Genomic DNA, 20,392 nt, shown 5'->3' on the forward strand with positions numbered 1-20,392 from the left:
CTGACAAAACCTTTTACATTTAATTTACTTGAACTCAGTACTAGAAAAATAATGACTATGTATTATATTTTGCTCCAGTGGCTCCAGTTTATTGTTCTTAGTTAAAAGAAACTAATTTCTTACTCCTTAAACAAATACAATTATATTGAGAACCTCTTTTTAAGTGAGCTAGCTGAAAAATTATATTTTATATTCAGTGTATATGGTATCTCTACTTAATTCTTCTACTTACTATATTATTATTTATATACATATATATTAGTTTTAGTAAGTAGAGCAGTAGTAACTTACTATACCGTATAGGTACTAAGTAAACATCGTCTTTATATTAATTATTGCTATCGTTACGAATTGGTAACTGTCATATATGGAGGTAATAAATTAAATAAGTTGTAGTAAAGTACGTTGTTATTTAAAATTTATGTAATTAATTGACTACAATGTAAATAAAAATTGTTTATTTAGGTGCCCCATATTGTACAAGAATATTCACAACTGTTTACGCTAAACGATGCTACTATTTATCTGAACAGATTAGAGTTCTAAAACTATTAGACGTAAAGTTTAAAATACATAAATAACTTAGGCACTTGTATGAAAAATTTTTGAGTAGGTAAACAATAAAATTTATTATCTTTGCTTACTACACATAATGAGCATTGTTAATCACCACATGATCATTATGATGATAACGGAAACCACAAGCATCTGTTTTACTATTAGCATGTAACACATCATTATAGTAATTTTCCAAATTAATTGAAAGTTCATCTCAGTTTGAATTATTGTGACGGAAAACCACAAGATTCCTTGTCTGAAGCGTTATCGATTTAATTTACTAAACGATTAGAATAAACAATACCAAAACTAATATTGACGACCTTTTTATGACCTTGGAATTAAATAATTTATGTTATTTATCATATGTCTATTAGTACATCTTACCTGCAATAGACGACCAACCGGCGGCAAAACGACGTTTCCTAATCAAAACAAATATCAGCTGAGTGAATAGTCCAACACGAGAGCGTAGCGATGGATATGTTCTAAATGTTCCTGGCCAACGCAACACACTCTCTCAAAATGTAAATTAAAACAAATAACAATATTACAATTGAATGTAGTTAAAAAGTTTTTAAAGTTAACGTAAACTTTTACGCGGAACGCGAGTGGAAACGCGCGCAGTCTGAGTAACTTCACCGTTATTACTGAATCGAAACGTAGTTTGCTTGATGTTCCCTCCGACTTGGAACCACTACGTTCAACGTGCACGTACCTTTATCAAATAAATCCGTTCTATGGTTCCATTGCCTCAAGAAATTCCTGTTCAATTGCACTGAATAAGATTTAACATAGGAACTAAGTAGTATTTTTGGATAATGCTGGAACATTGCCAAAGAAAATCCTCTATGTTATTTTATAACCACCTGCAGGATAGCAGTAAAAAGTGGAATCTTTCGAATGAATTTATTAATACTATTTCTCTCTGTATTGGGTGAGGTACAAATAGATATTATATATAATAAGAAGTGTTGACCTTCGCTTTTTTCACTCCTTTTAGTAATTAGTTAGTAAGTCGCAGGAGCTGACTAGAAGAACACAATGGACCACACCAACAAGAAAAGTCAAACTGGAATTAAGATCCTACACCAACCAGCTTTATCAACGTCGTAGTAGCCGACAAAAAAGATCGTATGGACAGAGAATCTTGCTCTACATTGAGCTGAGTGATGATGCCTTGCCATACCTATAATAGACAGGTAGTAGTCAAGTCAGTAACTAGCCTGATAGACTAAAAATCTCTTATGTAAATATAGGCTCTTACTAAAATTATAAAAGTGAAATTACATGCTTGTTCCCTTTTCTCAGAGTATTACACTACTCTGCTCTACCTGCTTACCTATTGTTTAGGATCGTTAAAAGACATACTGACGCTACTTTATAATTAAAAAATAAATTAGAGATGTTTTGCAGATTCAGTAACCAGCTTTCTAGGAAAAATTTTATCCATAACCATAGAAAAAGTATATGTAATAATACTTTTTGGTGTTCATAACAATACATTATCGTCCGCCTGTTGGGTACGGATCTCTTCTCATAAGAGGATTTATCCTAATACTACTACGCAAGCCAGGCGGCACAGTATAGGGTTTTATTCGAGTTATCATATACGAAGAATGTATTAATTTTATTATATTATATGTAACTAAAGAGACCTACAGTATTCATAACTTTTCTCTCACTCAGTAAGTAATAAGTTGCAGTTGTTTATATTTTTTTCCAAACGTCCATATATGTATATACCAAGCTTTTTTTTCGAAACTTAGATGAAAGGAAATACCTTATTTATCATAAAAAATATGAACATTAAGACTTAGTTAAGACATTAAAACCATATTATTATAATATATAGGTACCTTTAGAGAAATAAGATAAACATTGGAAATTTCTTTTGTCAATTGAGGAGGTCTACTATATTATTATGTTTATTAACTGGAATTAATATTCAAATGATCACCATCCCAATACCCTTAAATAAAGAATTAAAAATCATGGGTAACATTTTCTGCAGTTCTTGATGCATTATTACCCAAATGTCATAAGGACACTCAAGACATCTGATCCACTAAGTTATATATTTTCTATAATTAAAAGGTCGCAATTATGTATTTTCACAGAAAATTAATAGAAAGCTGCCTTCAATATTAGTAATGATTCTAATTACCTATTCTTGATACGCGTTGTCCAAGTAACTACACTACATTTATATAGTTACAATGGTCAAATCTCTTTGGAATGTTTCTTAACCTGCATTATATTCGTAATTATATGATAACAATAATGTTATCCTGATCGTGCATATGCTTAAAAATCATATTTTTTAAATTATATTATTACATTATTCACGTGAACACATCAGTAATTTGTTTATCAATTGAACGCTTTGTTAAGTTGATTAATCATTCCATGTTGGCAGATCCTATGACCATTATTTGCAAAAGAACGCCATCTATCGGTAATTTTTAAGACACAAACATCTGAATCTAAAAGTAAATTAATAAAATTTGTATTACAACTTTCAAAGTGCCATCCAATTTTAATATAATAATAATAAACAAAATAAAGTTACTCAAAATATAAATGTCAGATATTTTAATTAAATATAAATATTCTGTTAACTTGTGCTACAGGACCAGATTTTTAGTTCTGCTGTGTTGGCAGAATTGATATCGTGACAAAAACTTTCGTTTTTCGTCGATGTGTGCGAAGAAATGAGTGTTTTCTACAGATTTCGTAGTTTTATAATTAGAAAAAGTATATTTCATACTAATAATAGTACTATTAAAATCTAAACTTGATCTTGGTAACATTGTTTATTAAATAATAGTAAATAAAGACATTACAGGGGTATATTCACGAATATGTTATTGTGCTCTAAGTTTCATAATGGCGGCCCGTCGCGTCCCCCGCGCCTCCATTTCGATGACAGTCAAATTATCGCAATGCCGATGGTTAAAGTGTAATAAATATTTTGTTGTTGTAAATAGTTTAGTGAAAGTTGTTAACCTATAAAATTGTGAGGACTAACAATGAATCCAGAACACCATAATATCAATACGGGTGGTGGCCAGCCTCCTGGAAGTTCCGAGGTTCGTGGAATTTTGATAATTTTTTTGTGGATGTTGAGTGTGTTTTTTATACGAATTTTTATTGCAGCCACAAACTCAACGAGTGCAGAATGCGCAGCAGCAACAGTCTAGCAATATGCCCGCCACCACTTCAGCTACAGATCTGCGAGTCAATTCGGCCGCCGTAAACGTTGCTTTGTCTAGCGTTGCCAAATATTGGGTGTTTACAAATTTATTCCCGAGCCCGATCCCACAAGTTTCCGTTTATGGACTACCAACTGGGACGAGAATAGAAAATGGAAAACCTGTGCAGGTACATATTGCTTAGAAATTTCTATCAGAAAGTTAACATAATTATTTTCTTTCTGTACTTACTATTTTGTTTAAAATAATAATGTACTATTTATTATAATATAATATAATATTTACATAATATTTTTAACAATTTGGAACCACAGAACATATGTAATTGGAATTATTATTTATGTCTAATTTGATTGTGATATCTAATAATTTTATTAAAACAATTAAGTTAATAGAAAATAAATTTCTTTTTAACTTTCTTTGTTACTTGTATCAAGGCACCTATGAATATTAAATAATTGACAGAAAATATTCAAAATAAGAATTGTCTGTGATTTGAACAATATGCAAACTAGATAATATTTTCAATTTAAATTAAAATTTATTTGGAATAAGATTTATTATTGTCAATACAATATACAATCCAATAGAATCTCGCTGGGAGCATAAATCTTTATCTACAAAGGTACGGCAACATAACTGCCTTCTATTGCTACTAAGGGAAATCAAACACACAAAAAGGTGACAACAAAACATCCACACAACATCTCTGATTGTATGAAAGTTTATCCATTCTAGATATATAAAATTACTAAAAAAACAGATTTAATAACTTATATAGAATTTCATTAAGAGCTATTCACCCGATTAGTCGTAAAATTGTAACAAAGAAACAGACAGAGATGATGAGAAATCAGATGTAACTTATAACATTAATATGTATTTAACTTCAGGATTTGGGACAAGCACATGCCAGTATATTAAATGGAGACCCTAACATCATACTGGGGCATCATGGTGGCCAACCACAAGTCACTGTTTCAGCTGGAGCGCAACAAATTCCAGTGTCTCAGATTATTGCTACACAATCAGGACAAGCACATGGTATTTGCATATTTTCTGTTTGAAATTAAGTTTCAAGATATATCTTGATGTCATCTTTGTCATTACTTATTTTACCTACCTGTGTTTATTGTTTTAACCCCTTTGCAATATATAGAAATTAATCTTTTGAAATAGATATAATTTTTAGTTACATGAAAGTAAAACGGGCTTACTGTACAGCTTTGACCAGCTATATACTCAGCATTTGTTTCACAAAGTATTATCATTTCGAAATTTAAAATCATTTTACTTACAGTTTCTTAGGTACCTTAAGTATATATTTTGAGGAATCAAACAAGGTACTTTAGAAGATATGTGGACTTACAAGTGTGTTTGTTACAGAAGCACTGGTGGCTCATAATCAACAGCAAGAGTTGGCACAACAGGCATCGAGCACCGGAGCACAGGTCACTGTTACCCCAGGCCAGGCCAGTCATCAGCAGGTACCCAATAATCGGGTCGAGTTTGTACACCATAACATTGATATGGTAAATCCTGTGGTAACTCCGTTTATTAGCAGGAATGCTAAACATACTTTGCTGTTATGTAGAAAATAGACTTTTCATTAAATTCTCTAGCTTGTGAGGTTAGTATCTGTTGAATGCATGATCAGGCCTAACCAGTACTACAAGCTATCTTGTATTTAAGTGTAGTAATAATAAAGAAGTATATGGAAATATTTGGAATCTTCTAAATTTAACGTTTATTTTAGTCGTATGTACTTAAGAACAAGGTATATCTCATTTTTATTTAATTATTGCAAGTAATTAGTAAAATAATCTTTCTATAGGTGCATGTAGTCTTTCTCTTTCATATTATGTAGATATTGACATGTGCATGAATAATTTCAACTGAAAGTTGAAAAATTAGTTTTTGTAATCATAAGTATATAATACATTTAACATGTGATTGATGTTCCTATAAAACACTATGAATTGGCCTATTTTATTATAATATATTGAAAGTATATTACCTAAAACAAACTTTTATATGTTCAGGGGCATCATTCACAGCAACACTTGATGCAACAACAACTGATGGCTAGTACTCGCCCAGAACACACAAATCAACAGGTTTGTCTTATATTATTTAGTAATTCATGCTATTGAAATTTGTATTGTGAATTGCCCCATACATTATGCACTTGTAAAACAATATTCCTGTACTTCACGCTGCTTATTATTCCATCAATCAACAGGTCAGTGAGGTAAGATCACTGGGCATATTACATTATGTAGTTTTAATACGCATTTAATAGATCACTGACCTATATTTATCATAAATAATGTTTATTATTTATATTAGATATAATTATATAATAATAATAATATATTTATTATATAGTGCCAGTTGATTTATAATGCAGCTTGTGTGAATTGTATAAACTGCTATGTAAGTTTTCACCATATTTTTCTATTTCAACTATATATATATATATATACCAAATTAGGTTTTCCTTACATTTTTTGTTACTTATTTTTTTATGTTTCTTTCTCTGTATAGTATAATCTAAGGAACGCTTCATAATGTTCATACTGCTTAGGGATTATAATTAGCATTAATTAGTATAGTACCTAATTGATTCTAAACTATTAGTAATACTAATAATTTGACTTTTAATAAAACTCAAACATTCATCTAAGTCTAAAGGTCAACTTTCACAGACACAGTTGGTGTCCAATAACTAGGAAACTTTATACTCACTATTATTTAATCCTCGAGAATGAACTTAAATAGTATCTATACATCTGTTCTGTAATAATAGTTCAAGTAATAAGAATTATAGCTGTTATTATATTATTATAGCTCTGAAGCGACTATACTTGAAGACCCTGTGAAAAAAAATCTTTCTAAAAATTATTGCAAGTCAAATTACTGATATGATGTTTAAATCATAATTTGTTGTTACCGAACCTTTATATTGAATATTATTACAGATACAATTAACTGTCAGCGAAGATGGTATTGTAACTGTGGTGGAACCAGGTGGAGGTAAACTCGTGGACAAGGAAGAGCTGCATGAAGCTATCAAAATGCCCACCGATCATACACTCACAGTACACCAACTGCAACAGATAGTAGGGCAACAGGTAGGTACAACTAATATCTATCTAGTGTATACAGACAATAGAAATGAAATGAATGTTTATTTAAAAAATATTGTTATTTGCATAGAGCAGTTATTACTTATCACTATCTAAATGTCCCCAAAACTATGATTCTTTGTTTGTCTGAATTCATGTGTATATAGCGCTAATCTCAGAAATAGCTTGTCAGTTTTTGGATATGGTTTTCATAATATATTCTGGTAAGCCTCACTCGAAATGTAGGGCTTGTATAATTTTAATTGGTTATCCAATAAAAGACTCTCAGTCTACATATTTACAAGAAATGCTAGTGTAATTCAAGTCGTAAAGACAATTTATTCAATTGTTATTTTGTTTTACCCTTTGGTTTAGCTTGTGGGTATAATGTAGTTGAGATTACAGTGACTCATAATGAGTTATGTAGGAGCGATCTAAAATTATTACCATTTATTGTTTGTATACTCTAATCTAGTATAAATCGTAAGTTACATTTCACACTTTCGGAAAAAAACCCAAGTCAGGCTATTAAATAGGAAATCTGAATAAACCTTAATATACATATTTATCTATTTGAATACCTATAGGTATTGGATAGTGTGGTTCGCATAGAGCAAGCAACCGGCGAGCCGGCAAACATTCTAGTGACACATAACCCTGATGGAACCACTTCTATAGAAGCTAGCGCAGCAGACTCGTTAGCTATAGTTAAAGATGAAAAAAATGGCAGCAAGATGGAGACAGCTCAGTTTGCAATACCTGCAGATATAAAGGACATTAAGGGTATTGATTTGAAAGTGAGTAATAATAATAATTTCAATAAAATTTAATGTATTTTATGACCTACATTTTTACTTAATAATATATACCTATGAAGTTCTATATTCCTTTAATTAACTACAATTCCAAACAAGCTGACGGCCTAGCTGATCGAAAGAAAAAAGTAATATATCTCATTACTATTCCTAACAATTGTTAAAGTTAAAGTGTCATACTTGCATACAATGTAATTTTACTGCCATAACTCACCTTGCCATGACTCGCAGAGGAGTTGTAGTAAGTCTAAATTTTAACTATTTTAACAGAGTGTTGGTGCAATGGGAATGGAGGGGGCAGTAGTAAAGATCTCAGCAGGTTCATCAGAACATGATCTCCATGCTATGTACAAAGTAAATGTTGAAGATCTTTCACAATTGCTTGCATATCACGAAGTATTTGGTAAACTTAATGCTGAAGGACAACCACAGGCAAAGGTACTTATACTAGAACATTTATTTTCATTACATATAACACACATTTTACTTTCCTTTCACATAGTAGATTGATGATAAACATTATTACAGAATAAAACAAAAAAAGTAGACATATCTTAAATTTATTATATCTCAGAATCATAGTCAAGTACTTAGTAACTATTATGTGTTATCAACTAGGTGGCATTATTTTATTTCAAATAATATTTTACACTACTTGGGGTCCAACAAAAAAATACATGTAATTTTAATTTTTATGCTGAGTTGAAGGAAGGATTACTTATTTTTATATTGTATACCTATACACTGTGGACGTATATCTGTATATAAATTGATTTAATTTGTTGTTTTTAGGTAATAAATGAAGTGGAAGTAGAGCCAGGTACCAGTGGTGCCATGGCGGAAACAGAGTCTTCCCCAGGCCACCACTCATGTGATATTTGCGGAAAATCGTTCCAGTTTCGCTACCAATTAATTGTTCATAGGTAATTATTTGATTTGACATTAAATTTTACATAAAGATAGATGTCATTTCTGTTGGTAATATATATTGTGATAGAAAATTGACAATGTAAACCTTATGACACAGGCGATATCATGGTGAAAGCAAACCGTATACGTGTCAAGTTTGCGGATCTGCGTTTGCTAATCCCGTCGAACTCTCAAGACACGGAAAATGTCATCTTGGTGAGTAAAATCATTGATGTAAACGTTCAAACTAAAAGTACTGCTATTCAATAATAATATTAGCTGATATCAAGATAGAAGTTAAAAATTACTTTGAACAATAATAGATAATAGTATTATTTTGATGTATGATTCAACCAGTGCAAAAATATTGCTTAAATAGACATTTTCATAATATGTCACAAAACATATTGTCCCTGTGGGGGAAGTTACCTCTGTACTTGCCTCACGTTAACAGAGTAACTATAATAGTGTCCAAGTAAACAATGTAGAATAAGATAAACAAAATATATTTCTAATCAAGATAAATTAATATAAAAACACATTTAATACAATATAGTTAATAATTAGCAATAATAGAGTTATACGGATACATCAAATACGACGACAGACAAGATGACAAAACACACTCTTTTTTCAAATATTCAAAACATACTTCATCTGCCATACCAGCCAGTCTAGTCATCGATTGCAAACCTCGTTCTAACAGTCCCAACTTCTCTCGACGCTATTTATGGATAGTCCCTAATTGACAACCTACTATGTCGACTTTGCTTGTTACTGAATAGCCCATAAAGTATTACTTATAAAATTTTATATGTAAATGTACAGATTACATTTTGTCTATACTATTATTGTAAAGAGAAATGATTCTATGTTTTATATAGTTGTAATGGAAACACTTAAAATATGCTTTACCAATTATTAGATCCTTTCACCTTATACATATATTGGTGTATATTGCTGTATTAGATGCAGCTAGCGCGGCAGGATAAAACTTTTTTTTATACTGCTTCTTACTTAAAAATTTAACTTCTTTTATAGCTGGAGATCCAGCCGAGAGACATGCAAAGAGATCAACTCAAGATAAACCTTATGCATGCACTACTTGCCACAAAACGTTTTCTCGAAAAGAACACCTTGATAACCATGTTCGCAGCCATACTGGAGAAACTCCATACAGGTATGTTTTGCTTTTTCTTGTTGTATAATATTTATATTAACGGTATTTTTATTTTTTGGCTTTACATTTTGTATCTCTAAGTCCTTTGAAATTAATATAGATTTCGAAAGTAGGAAACTATTATTAATAAATAATAATGATGACGATAATGACCTCATATTTTTTGTATATATCATCATCATCATCATCGCAGCCCGGAAGACGTCCACTGCTGGACATAGGCCTCCCCCAAAGATCTCCACGACGATCGGTCCTGCGCTGCTCGCATCCAATGCCTTCCAGCGATCTTGACCAGATCGTCGGTCCACCTTTATATATATATTAGATGTAATATTTATCTTTAGTTGTAAACATGTGTCTAGATTTAACTTTTAAATATATCAGGTGACTAAAACTATACTATTTTTCTTCTTATAACGATCCACCAACTTAATTATCAATTAAAATTATCAATACAGATGTGAATATTGCTCCAAAACATTCACGCGTAAGGAACATATGGTGAACCACGTGCGAAAGCATACAGGCGAAACACCACATCGCTGCGAGATTTGCAAGAAGAGCTTCACTCGGAAGGAGCACTTCATGAACCATGTTATGTGGCACACAGGTATGTCTCCTCGCCATTATCTTGCTCTATTATCAGGGTTGCCATATAAAAAATAATTGAAGAAAATATTTAAATGAAGTAAGTTTGTATAATTTATGTAATAATGTCATTCTATTATTAAATATGATCAACCCTGGTGAAATTGATAAAATCCTCTTGATCAAATTAAAAATATTATGTACATCTTAATATTTTTCAATTAAACATTCACTGCAAAGTTGTTTTTGTGTATGAGAGTGTGGAAGAATGTTTTTTATAATGTAAAATGGTTATGTGGAAGTGAAAATAGTGGATCATGAGGAATATCAATATTATTTTCGTATTATTTTTTAAATCCTTTCAACATATCACAAGTTGTAGCAAATTATATTTAGTTCTATTTTATAATTACTTTTGCAGTTTGTTATTATTTTTCACTTTGCATTTTATATTTCTTTGTAAATCACATTTAGTTTTAATGATGCAATTCATTTTTAAACCTTATCACATACTTTTAGTAGCATGTTAAAAGGAGTATTTACATAGATTCTGTGTAGGTGCAGTTGTATTATTTTCGAATTAATGAGGAAATGTAATTATATTAGTGTTTAGTTAATAGATAATTCATTTCCTAATAGCTTAGATGGAATACCCAAGCCTGCACCAGATTTTGGTTACCAGTGGTGCAGAAAGTAGAAAAGTTATTGAATGATTCAACTATTTTTAACTTTAACAAATAACATAATGAAATAAGTGGATGCAGATATTGCTAAACCACTAACACTCACTACACAATTTGGTATTAAATAACATGAGTATAAATCGCGAGAGATATAGTTGCATCATTGAATGTTAACGTTTTATTTTCTGCCCACCCAAATAGGTGAAACGCCGCATCATTGTCAAATTTGCGACAAGAAGTTTACTAGGAACGAGCATTTAGTGAACCATATGAGATCGCACACAAACGATACTCCTTTCCGATGCGAACTGTGTGGCAAGTCTTTTACAAGAAAAGAACACTTCACCAATCACATTATGTGGCACACGGGTTAGTATCGTTTTTATTTTGCGCCGTACATTGGTAATGACACACACGGAACGATGTCTTGTCATTGTACACTGTCGGCGGAGGCACCCATTGTACTATTCTCCTGGTGTAAGGCTTGGATTTTCCGTTATACACTAAATAACAAATAATATAATATATGATTAAGAATGAATGCTCTGTATATATATCTAACCATGCATGCGTATGACAATTGTGTAACATAATGATTTGGTAACTGGTACCTTAATTTTATGTTGCACTTATTTCTTTTGTTATATAGACCAATTATTTTGAACACATAAAAACTATACATATATTCATATTGTAAAATAGTTTACTAAAAAGAATGCATTCTGTGAGGAGCTGGAGTACACAGGACGTTCACTTAGGGACCTTAATCTTTTTTAGTTTATAAACATATATTGTAATTAATTGTCACAAATTATATTGTTATAAGTATGTACATGATAGATAACGTACACGTATAATGTAGCAGTAATTAACACGGTTACTATTTATTCGATTCAAATATATGTATTTAGACTCAAAAAGAAAAGACAAATATTGTGCACTAACTCTTTCCAAATAAGATTAGAACATAAATATGAGTGTGTAAATGAATGCTTAGCTTTTATTTCTAATATGCATTGATACAGTAACTAACACTATTTATTTCTAATGTCTAGGCGAAACACCCCATCGATGCGACTTTTGCTCTAAAACGTTCACGCGTAAGGAGCATCTGTTGAATCATGTCCGGCAACACACGGGTGAATCGCCACATCGCTGCAACTTCTGCTCCAAATCATTTACACGTCGTGAACATCTAGTGAACCATGTCCGACAACATACGGGGGAGACGCCATTCCAGTGCGGCTACTGCCCTAAAGCGTTTACCAGGAAAGACCACCTAGGTAATTATAATGTCTATATAGCATCTTCAAGTTTGTTTTAATTTTAGTATCCTAATAGTTATGATCTATTGTTTGGAAGTTGTAAAACTTTGAATGTTAATCAATATTTACGATTGTCATCCTTAGTTGAGGTAGTACTGACCTAGTATTCCACATATTATTAGTTTTCGTTCCTGAAAGGCATGTCCTACTAAACTACTAATGAAAATGTAAATATTTTGTTTTATACTATTTTACCATTTCCACTAAAACTTAGTGTTACGGATATTATATTGTTTTATTATACAAATATTTGTTAAGTTTGAATTAATGAGAAAATTGTATTTACAGTGAACCATGTCCGCCAGCACACGGGCGAATCGCCACATAAATGTTCATTCTGCACCAAGTCGTTCACTAGGAAGGAGCATTTAACAAATCATGTACGCCAACATACAGGAGAATCGCCCCATCGCTGTTCCTATTGTGCTAAATCGTTTACCAGGAAAGAACATCTTACGAACCATATCAGGTGAGAGAAACATTTTATTAAACTGTGGTACTTTCTGGTAGATTTTAGAATTACAATAACCAATGTTAACATCAGCAGATACATTCATCCATCATTATTAGAAAGTGCCATATTTCTTTCTAATGCTCCACACGTTTATTAAATATTTTAGTTCATATTTAGAAGTAGAATCAAATACAATGCTGTGCTACAAGCTGCTGTAAATGTTTACGGTTATGTCAAAACTTACCGTCTGTAGTAGATTAACCCTAGTACCCAAAGCATGTCTCCTATAGTATGCATGTTATAGCATGTCTATCCACTTTTATTTCATCTCTTCAAGGTAAGATTTTCGCTATCAGAGTTTTTAGATAAATCGTAATGTAATCGGACCCCTGTAATCTGCGGTAATGTATAAGTCCCAGACGGCATTCGTGTGAAGTTTCCTTTGAAGTAACGAGCAGTAGCACAGCATTGTGCATTCCGATTTGAACTCCATCAGCGAGCTTCAGCAGCACTCAATTCCAATATTTTATTTCCTGCATAACTAAATTAAATAGTAGTTCATTTCGTGATAAAATTTAATTCTTCTATTTATGATTCTGTTACCAAAACTATTTTACAGTTATTTTCAGATATGACATGTCGCTTGTATGTTTCGAATTGTCGTGATATGAGGTTTAAAAGTTAGAATTTTTGCAGAACGAATTAAACTATAAATTTCGCCCGTTATAGTGATTTTTAGGAGTTAGTTTAATGGCTTAATTAGAGGCGTGCGATAAAGAATATTTTAATCAAATCGGAATGTGCTCTGTTGTGCAGACAGCATACGGGCGAAACGCCACACAAGTGCACGTACTGCCCGCGCGCGTTCTCCCGCAAGGAACACCTCAACAACCACATTCGCCAGCACACCGGCGACATGCCGCACTCTTGCACCTACTGCAGCAAGAGTTTCACGAGAAAAGAACATCTCGTTAATCATATCAGGTAAAACGATACCTTTATATCCAATCTGTTAACAAGGACAAGGAAATTTCACATCAGTGTTTACTTTTTATCGACTTAACTATTCAATGTAAATACATTTGATTTTTTCTCAAATTGAACTTACAAAAAATTCGCGGTATCGACGTCAATCTATATCCTTTTTTTTTTAGTTCGGTGTCTCTATCACGTAACTGACCATAATTTATCATGTTTTTAGTCTGCAAATAATGATGCTAGTTCGATCTTTTTTCACGGGAGCTCATATATAATATTGTCAGGGTAAATAATTTATACATATAATGATTAATATAATACATGCTAGTAATATAAGAAATTATTAAAGTGTAATGTTGCTTGAGTTACGCAAATATCTGCAAATCACGATGTATGCATATCGCGATCTGCAAATTTTTGAACTAGTTTTCAGTTATTTGTAACCATGTCTGAAATAAAATATTGTTTTGCAATTTGATGTCCTTTTTATATGCCGTTTTACACAATATAATACTTACATAAAATGTTTATTCTCATAATAGCACTGGTTAAAATTTTCCCTTCTATTTTCATGATTCACATGTTCCTAATTTCAATGGCATACATGTTTAGGAACATTTCGTTTCAATCTGAAGTATAGTAACTTGTAAAGTCATTTCAATAACTCCTCAGGCAGTCCATTCCGACTGGAACAAATTCAATTAGTACTTATGTGTAGATAATAAGGTTCTAATCGGAATGTATTGTCACAGACAACATACTGGAGAGACACCGTTCAAGTGCACATATTGCACGAAGTCTTTCTCACGGAAGGAGCACCTGACAAACCATGTGCACCTCCACACGGGCGAAACACCACACAAGTGTCCGTTCTGTACTAAAACATTCTCACGGAAGGAGCATTTGACCAACCATGTCAGGTTAGTAAGTGTATCTGTAGGAGGGTTAGTTTGATGTTATCTATATTTATATATATTTTCATTATGGTGTGTGTTGATCAGTCTCTGAAATTAATAATGTATCTGTGATGCTAAGAAATAAATATTTAATGTATCTATACTGAAACCATAGAGACAAATATTTTGAATACAAATTTACAATACATAGATTGCGTATTATTAGTTATTTATATGAAGTAATGCTAAAAATATACAGTTTAAGAATCTTTTTTAATTACCGCTAAAATCAATACTTTGTACACACATTTCATTTGATCACCATTACAGAACATCGTAACGGTAGTCAAATGTCCATACTGAATATTTGTGATCTCACACATGCTAATTGTAGCGGAATTAAACAAAATAATATCTGCGTAGCGGTTTGTACATTGATTGTGGCATGCATGATACTTGTTAATGTATATTTACACAAGATTTATTTAAAAGAGCAAGTCACATGTTTCTTGCTCTTTTTTTTTTATGAATCTGCGTTCCGAATGAGTGGTGGAATAAAAAAATTTGACTATTCAAAAGTGTTTATATTAAGTTTATTTGAATAAAGATTATTTCTAATATAAATTCATTAAGTATATAACAAAAACCTAGCCGAGCCATTTTTGAACTGAATTTCTGTCAAGTACAATATAAGTGACATACTATTTTTATGTATGCACTTTCATGATCAAACGTGTTATATAAATAGTAAAATTATTTCCAGAATTCACACGGGCGAGTCGCCACATCGGTGCGAGTTTTGCCAGAAAACGTTCACACGAAAGGAACATCTCACCAATCATTTGAAGCAGCACACTGGGGACACACCCCACGCCTGCAAAATTTGTTCCAAGCCATTCACGAGAAAGGAACATCTTGTTACTCATATGAGGTACTTACTATATTTTACAATTGAAATTACCTAGTTAGCCTTTGGAAAAATCATTGGCATAAGTACCCCAGTCTCCTGTATTATAGTCGCCAAGCAGGTTATTTTGTGATCACCACATCTTAGACCTCACGACTATGATAGCGTAATGCTCTTATTATCTATAACTGGTTACCACACCAATTAAATAGAAATGAGAATGATGATTATGTATTTATATTTCACTTGCCGGTGATTTATTGTTAAATAAATAGATGAAATGGTTCAGTTTCATTAATATTTTATTTCGCTGCTGGCGTGCCTTTTACGACTATACATAAATAGTCGCCAATGGAATAACTTGTACACTATTTTTAAAATATACACATTTTTTTAATATTCTATTTATTAAAAATTAATTTATGTAAATAAAATAACTAATATTATTGGTACAGATCGCACAGCTGCGGTGAGCGCCCATTCAGCTGTAACGAATGCGGTAAATCATTCCCGTTGAAAGGTAATCTACTTTTCCACGAGCGGTCCCACAATAAGGGTAACGGCGGCGCGAGGCCATTCAGATGCGGGATCTGTTCGAAGGATTTCCTTTGTAAAGGTCAGTGTATCTGAATTTTCTCAAGTCTTTACACAGCAAACGCGTTGCAATATATGTACTGTATATATTTTTTTACTTTACGTGATTTAAACGAATTGTGAACCTTGCTTTTTTATTTTTTTTAAAGGTATACTTCAGTTCATTATTGGTTGTATACTAAATTTACCATGATTGGAGACTTAAGTCTACTAATACCACCCTAACCCACAGAAATTGATAAGGTTTTCTTTCAGTAGTACGCAGTTTTACTGTAATTTGTTGCCAGTGTATTTTAACAAGGAGTGGTATTAATATTTACAGACATTGTGTAGTAGTACTATACATTTCCCTAACTTCATGTTCTTGGTTATTGTCGGTGGCAGGACACCTGGTGTCTCATCGGCGGACACACACGGAAACTGCCGGCGGCACAGCGGCAGCAGAGTGCGGCTGCGAAACGACGCCAGACGGCGAGTGCACCAAGTGCGACAAGGGAGATGTTGATCGGCCAGAAAGGAAGCATGACATCAGGTAAACAACCTAGCCCCGTTTTCCTTTTATTTTCATATATTATAGGAATGGTATTCTGGGCCTGGTAAGGTCTGATGGAAAATAACAACCGACTCCGATAAAAATTAACTTCACAATGTTTCTTGAGGACTTAGGAGTAATGACTTATTCCATTCTGACTTCACACCACCTTTCCAACAAAAGACATTTTCATGGAAAAGTAGTGTGTGTCATGTCTCTACGTATAAAAAGATATACTAAAATAAGCTAATAAAAAAAAGTGTAAACAATATGTATGAGACTTATTTTAAAAATTCAACGTTGCCAAAGCGTTGTACTTAAATATGACAGATGTTTTACACAAGTGTTTTTACCGAACTTACCAATTGACCTAATAATAAACTTTGATGGTGAACAGGATCTTGTGTTTAACTCGAGGTTTTTTATTACAGTCGAGTAGCAACAGAAAACAGACCCACGGAAAGCAATATTACACAAAACCCCCAAAATAGCACAACTGTGATGCAAATAACAAGCCAAGTAAGTAAATTAATGTATAGATTTTAATTGTAAATAAGAATTCATGTTAAGATTTTAACATTCAATAATACACAATGTTGTTGTGGTTAGGCATACTCATATAACGTATGTATGTATAATCCCTTACTCCGCTTCGTGAATAACGCGGCGTATTTACAAAGTGTTGGTAGGGGCATTACAGCTAAAACATTGGAAATATAATTATATAATATTTTTGCATAAAATTTTCAAGATCCGTTTAACTAACGAAATAGCCTTCCGCTAAATATATTAATTAAGGAAACAAAGATTTCTAATAAATTTAGGAATTTTTTTTGATACTATAATGTCATATTTTTCCGCGTGGTAATTAAAAGTAATCACTGTACAATGGGTCAGCTAATTGTTATCATAACGTCTAAAACAGCAAGTCCGCGCTGGCGTACCAACAAGCGGTGCTGATGTGGCAGGCGTAGCAAGTGTCGCGAGCGTGACGAGTGTGGCGAATGTGGCAGCGGCCGGAACATTTGCACATCCAGCGGCCACCGCACATCACTCCGGCGCCCCCATACACCACCCCGTCACTGTTAATTACTAGCACCACGCCCCACCACCCGTACCACAAGTATGCCACCAACTATTGTGAACCGCGACGATCGAGTGTACAGGCGAACAAAATAACAATACAGGGTTAGTTGTAAATGGTATACCGAGTCACGAGCCGCATAAGAATACTCATAAAGCTGAATATTAAACAAGAAACGAAGTGGAAATCTGATTATAAATATTGCACTTTTATACTAAATTACATACGTAAAACGGGAAATTTTGTACAGCGGTTTTAAAATTGTATTTAATTTTGCACATTACTTTCGACTTGGTGTACTTTTTAGTTACTAACACTGTAAAGAAATATAACCTTCTGCCAGATTGTGGTGTGGAATAACTTCAATCTGAAATATTGTATAAGTGACAATATATGGCTAATTGTTTTGTTTCAGTACTGAACTGACATGCCATAATGCATGCTGGAAAATCATACATATTTTTTTAAAAGAGTTTATAACAATATCTTTTAATTTTATTCTTCTTTAATATTTTGATTGCATTGTACAACGATCGACTTGAGTATAACTTATTGTGATTTACGTATATCATTCATTTTATGAAATTTAAGTAATCTATTATATAGTTGCGTATTTTTCGTTTTAGTAGACAGGTAATCTACTTTTGAAGAATTTTATTTACTAGCGTCTGCGGTAAGCCGTTAGTGTAAAGCCGCATTGTGTGTGTGTAATGTAACTCGAATATAATATTATATATGGATACCATTACAAGTATCGCAAACTTTACTTGGGATTCCGATTCTACGTAAATATAGAGGCACTTGCAATACGGGTTGTTACATTTGTGTAGGGTTACCATCTTTTTGGGTTACCCCGGAGTTGTTCTAGTTTAGAGGGCTTTCAGATAGCGGGGTTACTCAGGGTTACATTATAGTCACAGTTTACATCCGTCTGTTCACGCTTGTATCTATTTTACAATATCTAAATCTATGCGGTAGTTTATAGCGGGACTGCTCTGGGATGCAATCATGTAATTTATTTGTAAATATATATACACTTAATTGTTAAGCTTAATTCGAATACGAACTTTGCGAAATGTTTATAATGACATAATATTTTTTTATACCCTAGCAGTACAAAAAGTTCTTGTTCGTGATATGAATCGTTGCTACTGTTGATTCATTTCTTAATTGTAATACTTATAAACTTAAGAGTTTCAATTCTTCCTCATTTTGTCTCTGAACTGCTTTTATGTAATAAATAGTTTAATGTAAATAAAAATGATAAATAGTATGTATAAAGATGGTTGTTGCTTTTGTGATTTACTTCATATTTATAAATATAAATATGTAGAGCATGAGACATAGACAGTTAATGGTGTTTGAATCGATTTAATTTACCAATCAATAAGCAATATCCATATTTCATTAGTTTTACTGTTAATATCAATTTACGCATTCATATCTGTAGCGGTTACCAGAATAACACTTACGTTTTCATTATGTAAATACAAACAGTGGTTTTAGATATTATTTTAGATATTTATACAATTTTATTTAAATTATATACTTTTAACGCCTCAAACATAAATTCATGTATTTAAAACATTCCTGTGCAAAGTAACCGAGAAAATAATTGAAAGCTAATACAAAATCTTCATGAATTATATTTTCATGTAGGGAATATTTTGTTCATATTATAAATTGCGATGGAGCTATATAATTATTTGTGGTGAAAGTTCCTTCTGATTTTTGTTTTGATATCGAAAATACAGAAGTATTTCAACATATTTTATGCGATATTAAATTTAGGTGAAAATATTAAATCATATTTTTATTTACTTAATCTTAAAAAGGGACCATAGGGGCGAGAGTTTATAAAAATAAATTCTTTTGCAGTTTCCCAAGGAATTAAGAAAATTCATATAATCAAAGCAATGGTATTTTTATGGGTAGGATAGAAGTCCTATAAAACCCATGGTACGGCCCAGCTTAGATAATAAATATTCTTTGCCATGTATGTATAGTACAAGTGTGATAAATTACTAATTGTAATGTTTTTTATAAAAAGAATGTATAGAAGTAAAACTAAAGGCTGTAGTGCTTAGCTCACATCGTCCAACTACAAAAAGGATCTGCAATGTTGCTCAAGTCATATACACACAAGCATGATGGTCAAAACCATCAATAATATGAGAATGTAATAGTGTATCTACTATAATGAAATATATTGTAGGTACAGAAACTTATATGTTGTGATAAAACTAGATTTATGATTTTTCAAGCCATGTATACTTAAATATTTTACATCTTATCCTGTATTGTAGTAGATCGATGTTAGCATAGCATAATGTAGACAAAGTGGTGTTATAATCACTTTTGTGTCTATTGGGACAGCTTGTAAAACTATAAATTAGCTTGTATCTATTTGTACATAGTTTATTGTAACCTATTAGATATACCCCATAGCGAAATTAAGTCTAATGAAATATATCATTTATGTTAACAAATGCTGGATTGTGGTATAAATATTGTTATACTGAGATGGGATAAAACGGTTAAAAATC

General features: G+C 32.1%; 1 protein-coding gene across 5 annotated transcripts; it reads left to right on the plus strand.

The window, feature by feature from the left end:
• Positions 1-3,236: 3,236 nt before the first annotated feature.
• On the plus strand, positions 3,237-19,633 carry LOC131842501 (zinc finger protein 271-like). Of its 5 annotated transcripts, none has more exons than XM_059191039.1 (22): positions 3,237-3,650; positions 3,718-3,942; positions 4,667-4,817; positions 5,160-5,305; positions 5,816-5,890; positions 6,755-6,907; positions 7,489-7,698; positions 7,987-8,154; positions 8,509-8,639; positions 8,744-8,841; positions 9,667-9,805; positions 10,264-10,415; positions 11,278-11,445; positions 12,132-12,359; positions 12,690-12,870; positions 13,672-13,839; positions 14,586-14,753; positions 15,493-15,660; positions 16,092-16,252; positions 16,615-16,762; positions 17,194-17,281; positions 17,688-19,633. In XM_059191039.1, exons 1-22 carry the CDS (start codon positions 3,591-3,593, stop codon positions 17,856-17,858), a joined length of 3,357 nt encoding a protein of 1,118 aa, XP_059047022.1. In that variant the 5' UTR covers positions 3,237-3,590; the 3' UTR covers positions 17,859-19,633. The 5 variants fall into 5 exon arrangements, with proteins under 5 accessions (XP_059047022.1, XP_059047023.1, XP_059047026.1 ...); XM_059191040.1 differs by having other exon boundaries at positions 5,160-5,260; XM_059191043.1 differs by lacking the exon at positions 13,672-13,839.
• The last annotated feature ends 759 nt before the right edge of the window (positions 19,634-20,392 follow it).

The sequence above is a fragment of the Achroia grisella genome, unplaced genomic scaffold (genome assembly GCF_030625045.1).
Source record: "Achroia grisella isolate CSIRO2021 unplaced genomic scaffold, CSIRO_AGI_Agris_v1 utg241, whole genome shotgun sequence".
NCBI classification, from domain to species: Eukaryota; Metazoa; Arthropoda; class Insecta; order Lepidoptera; family Pyralidae; genus Achroia; species Achroia grisella.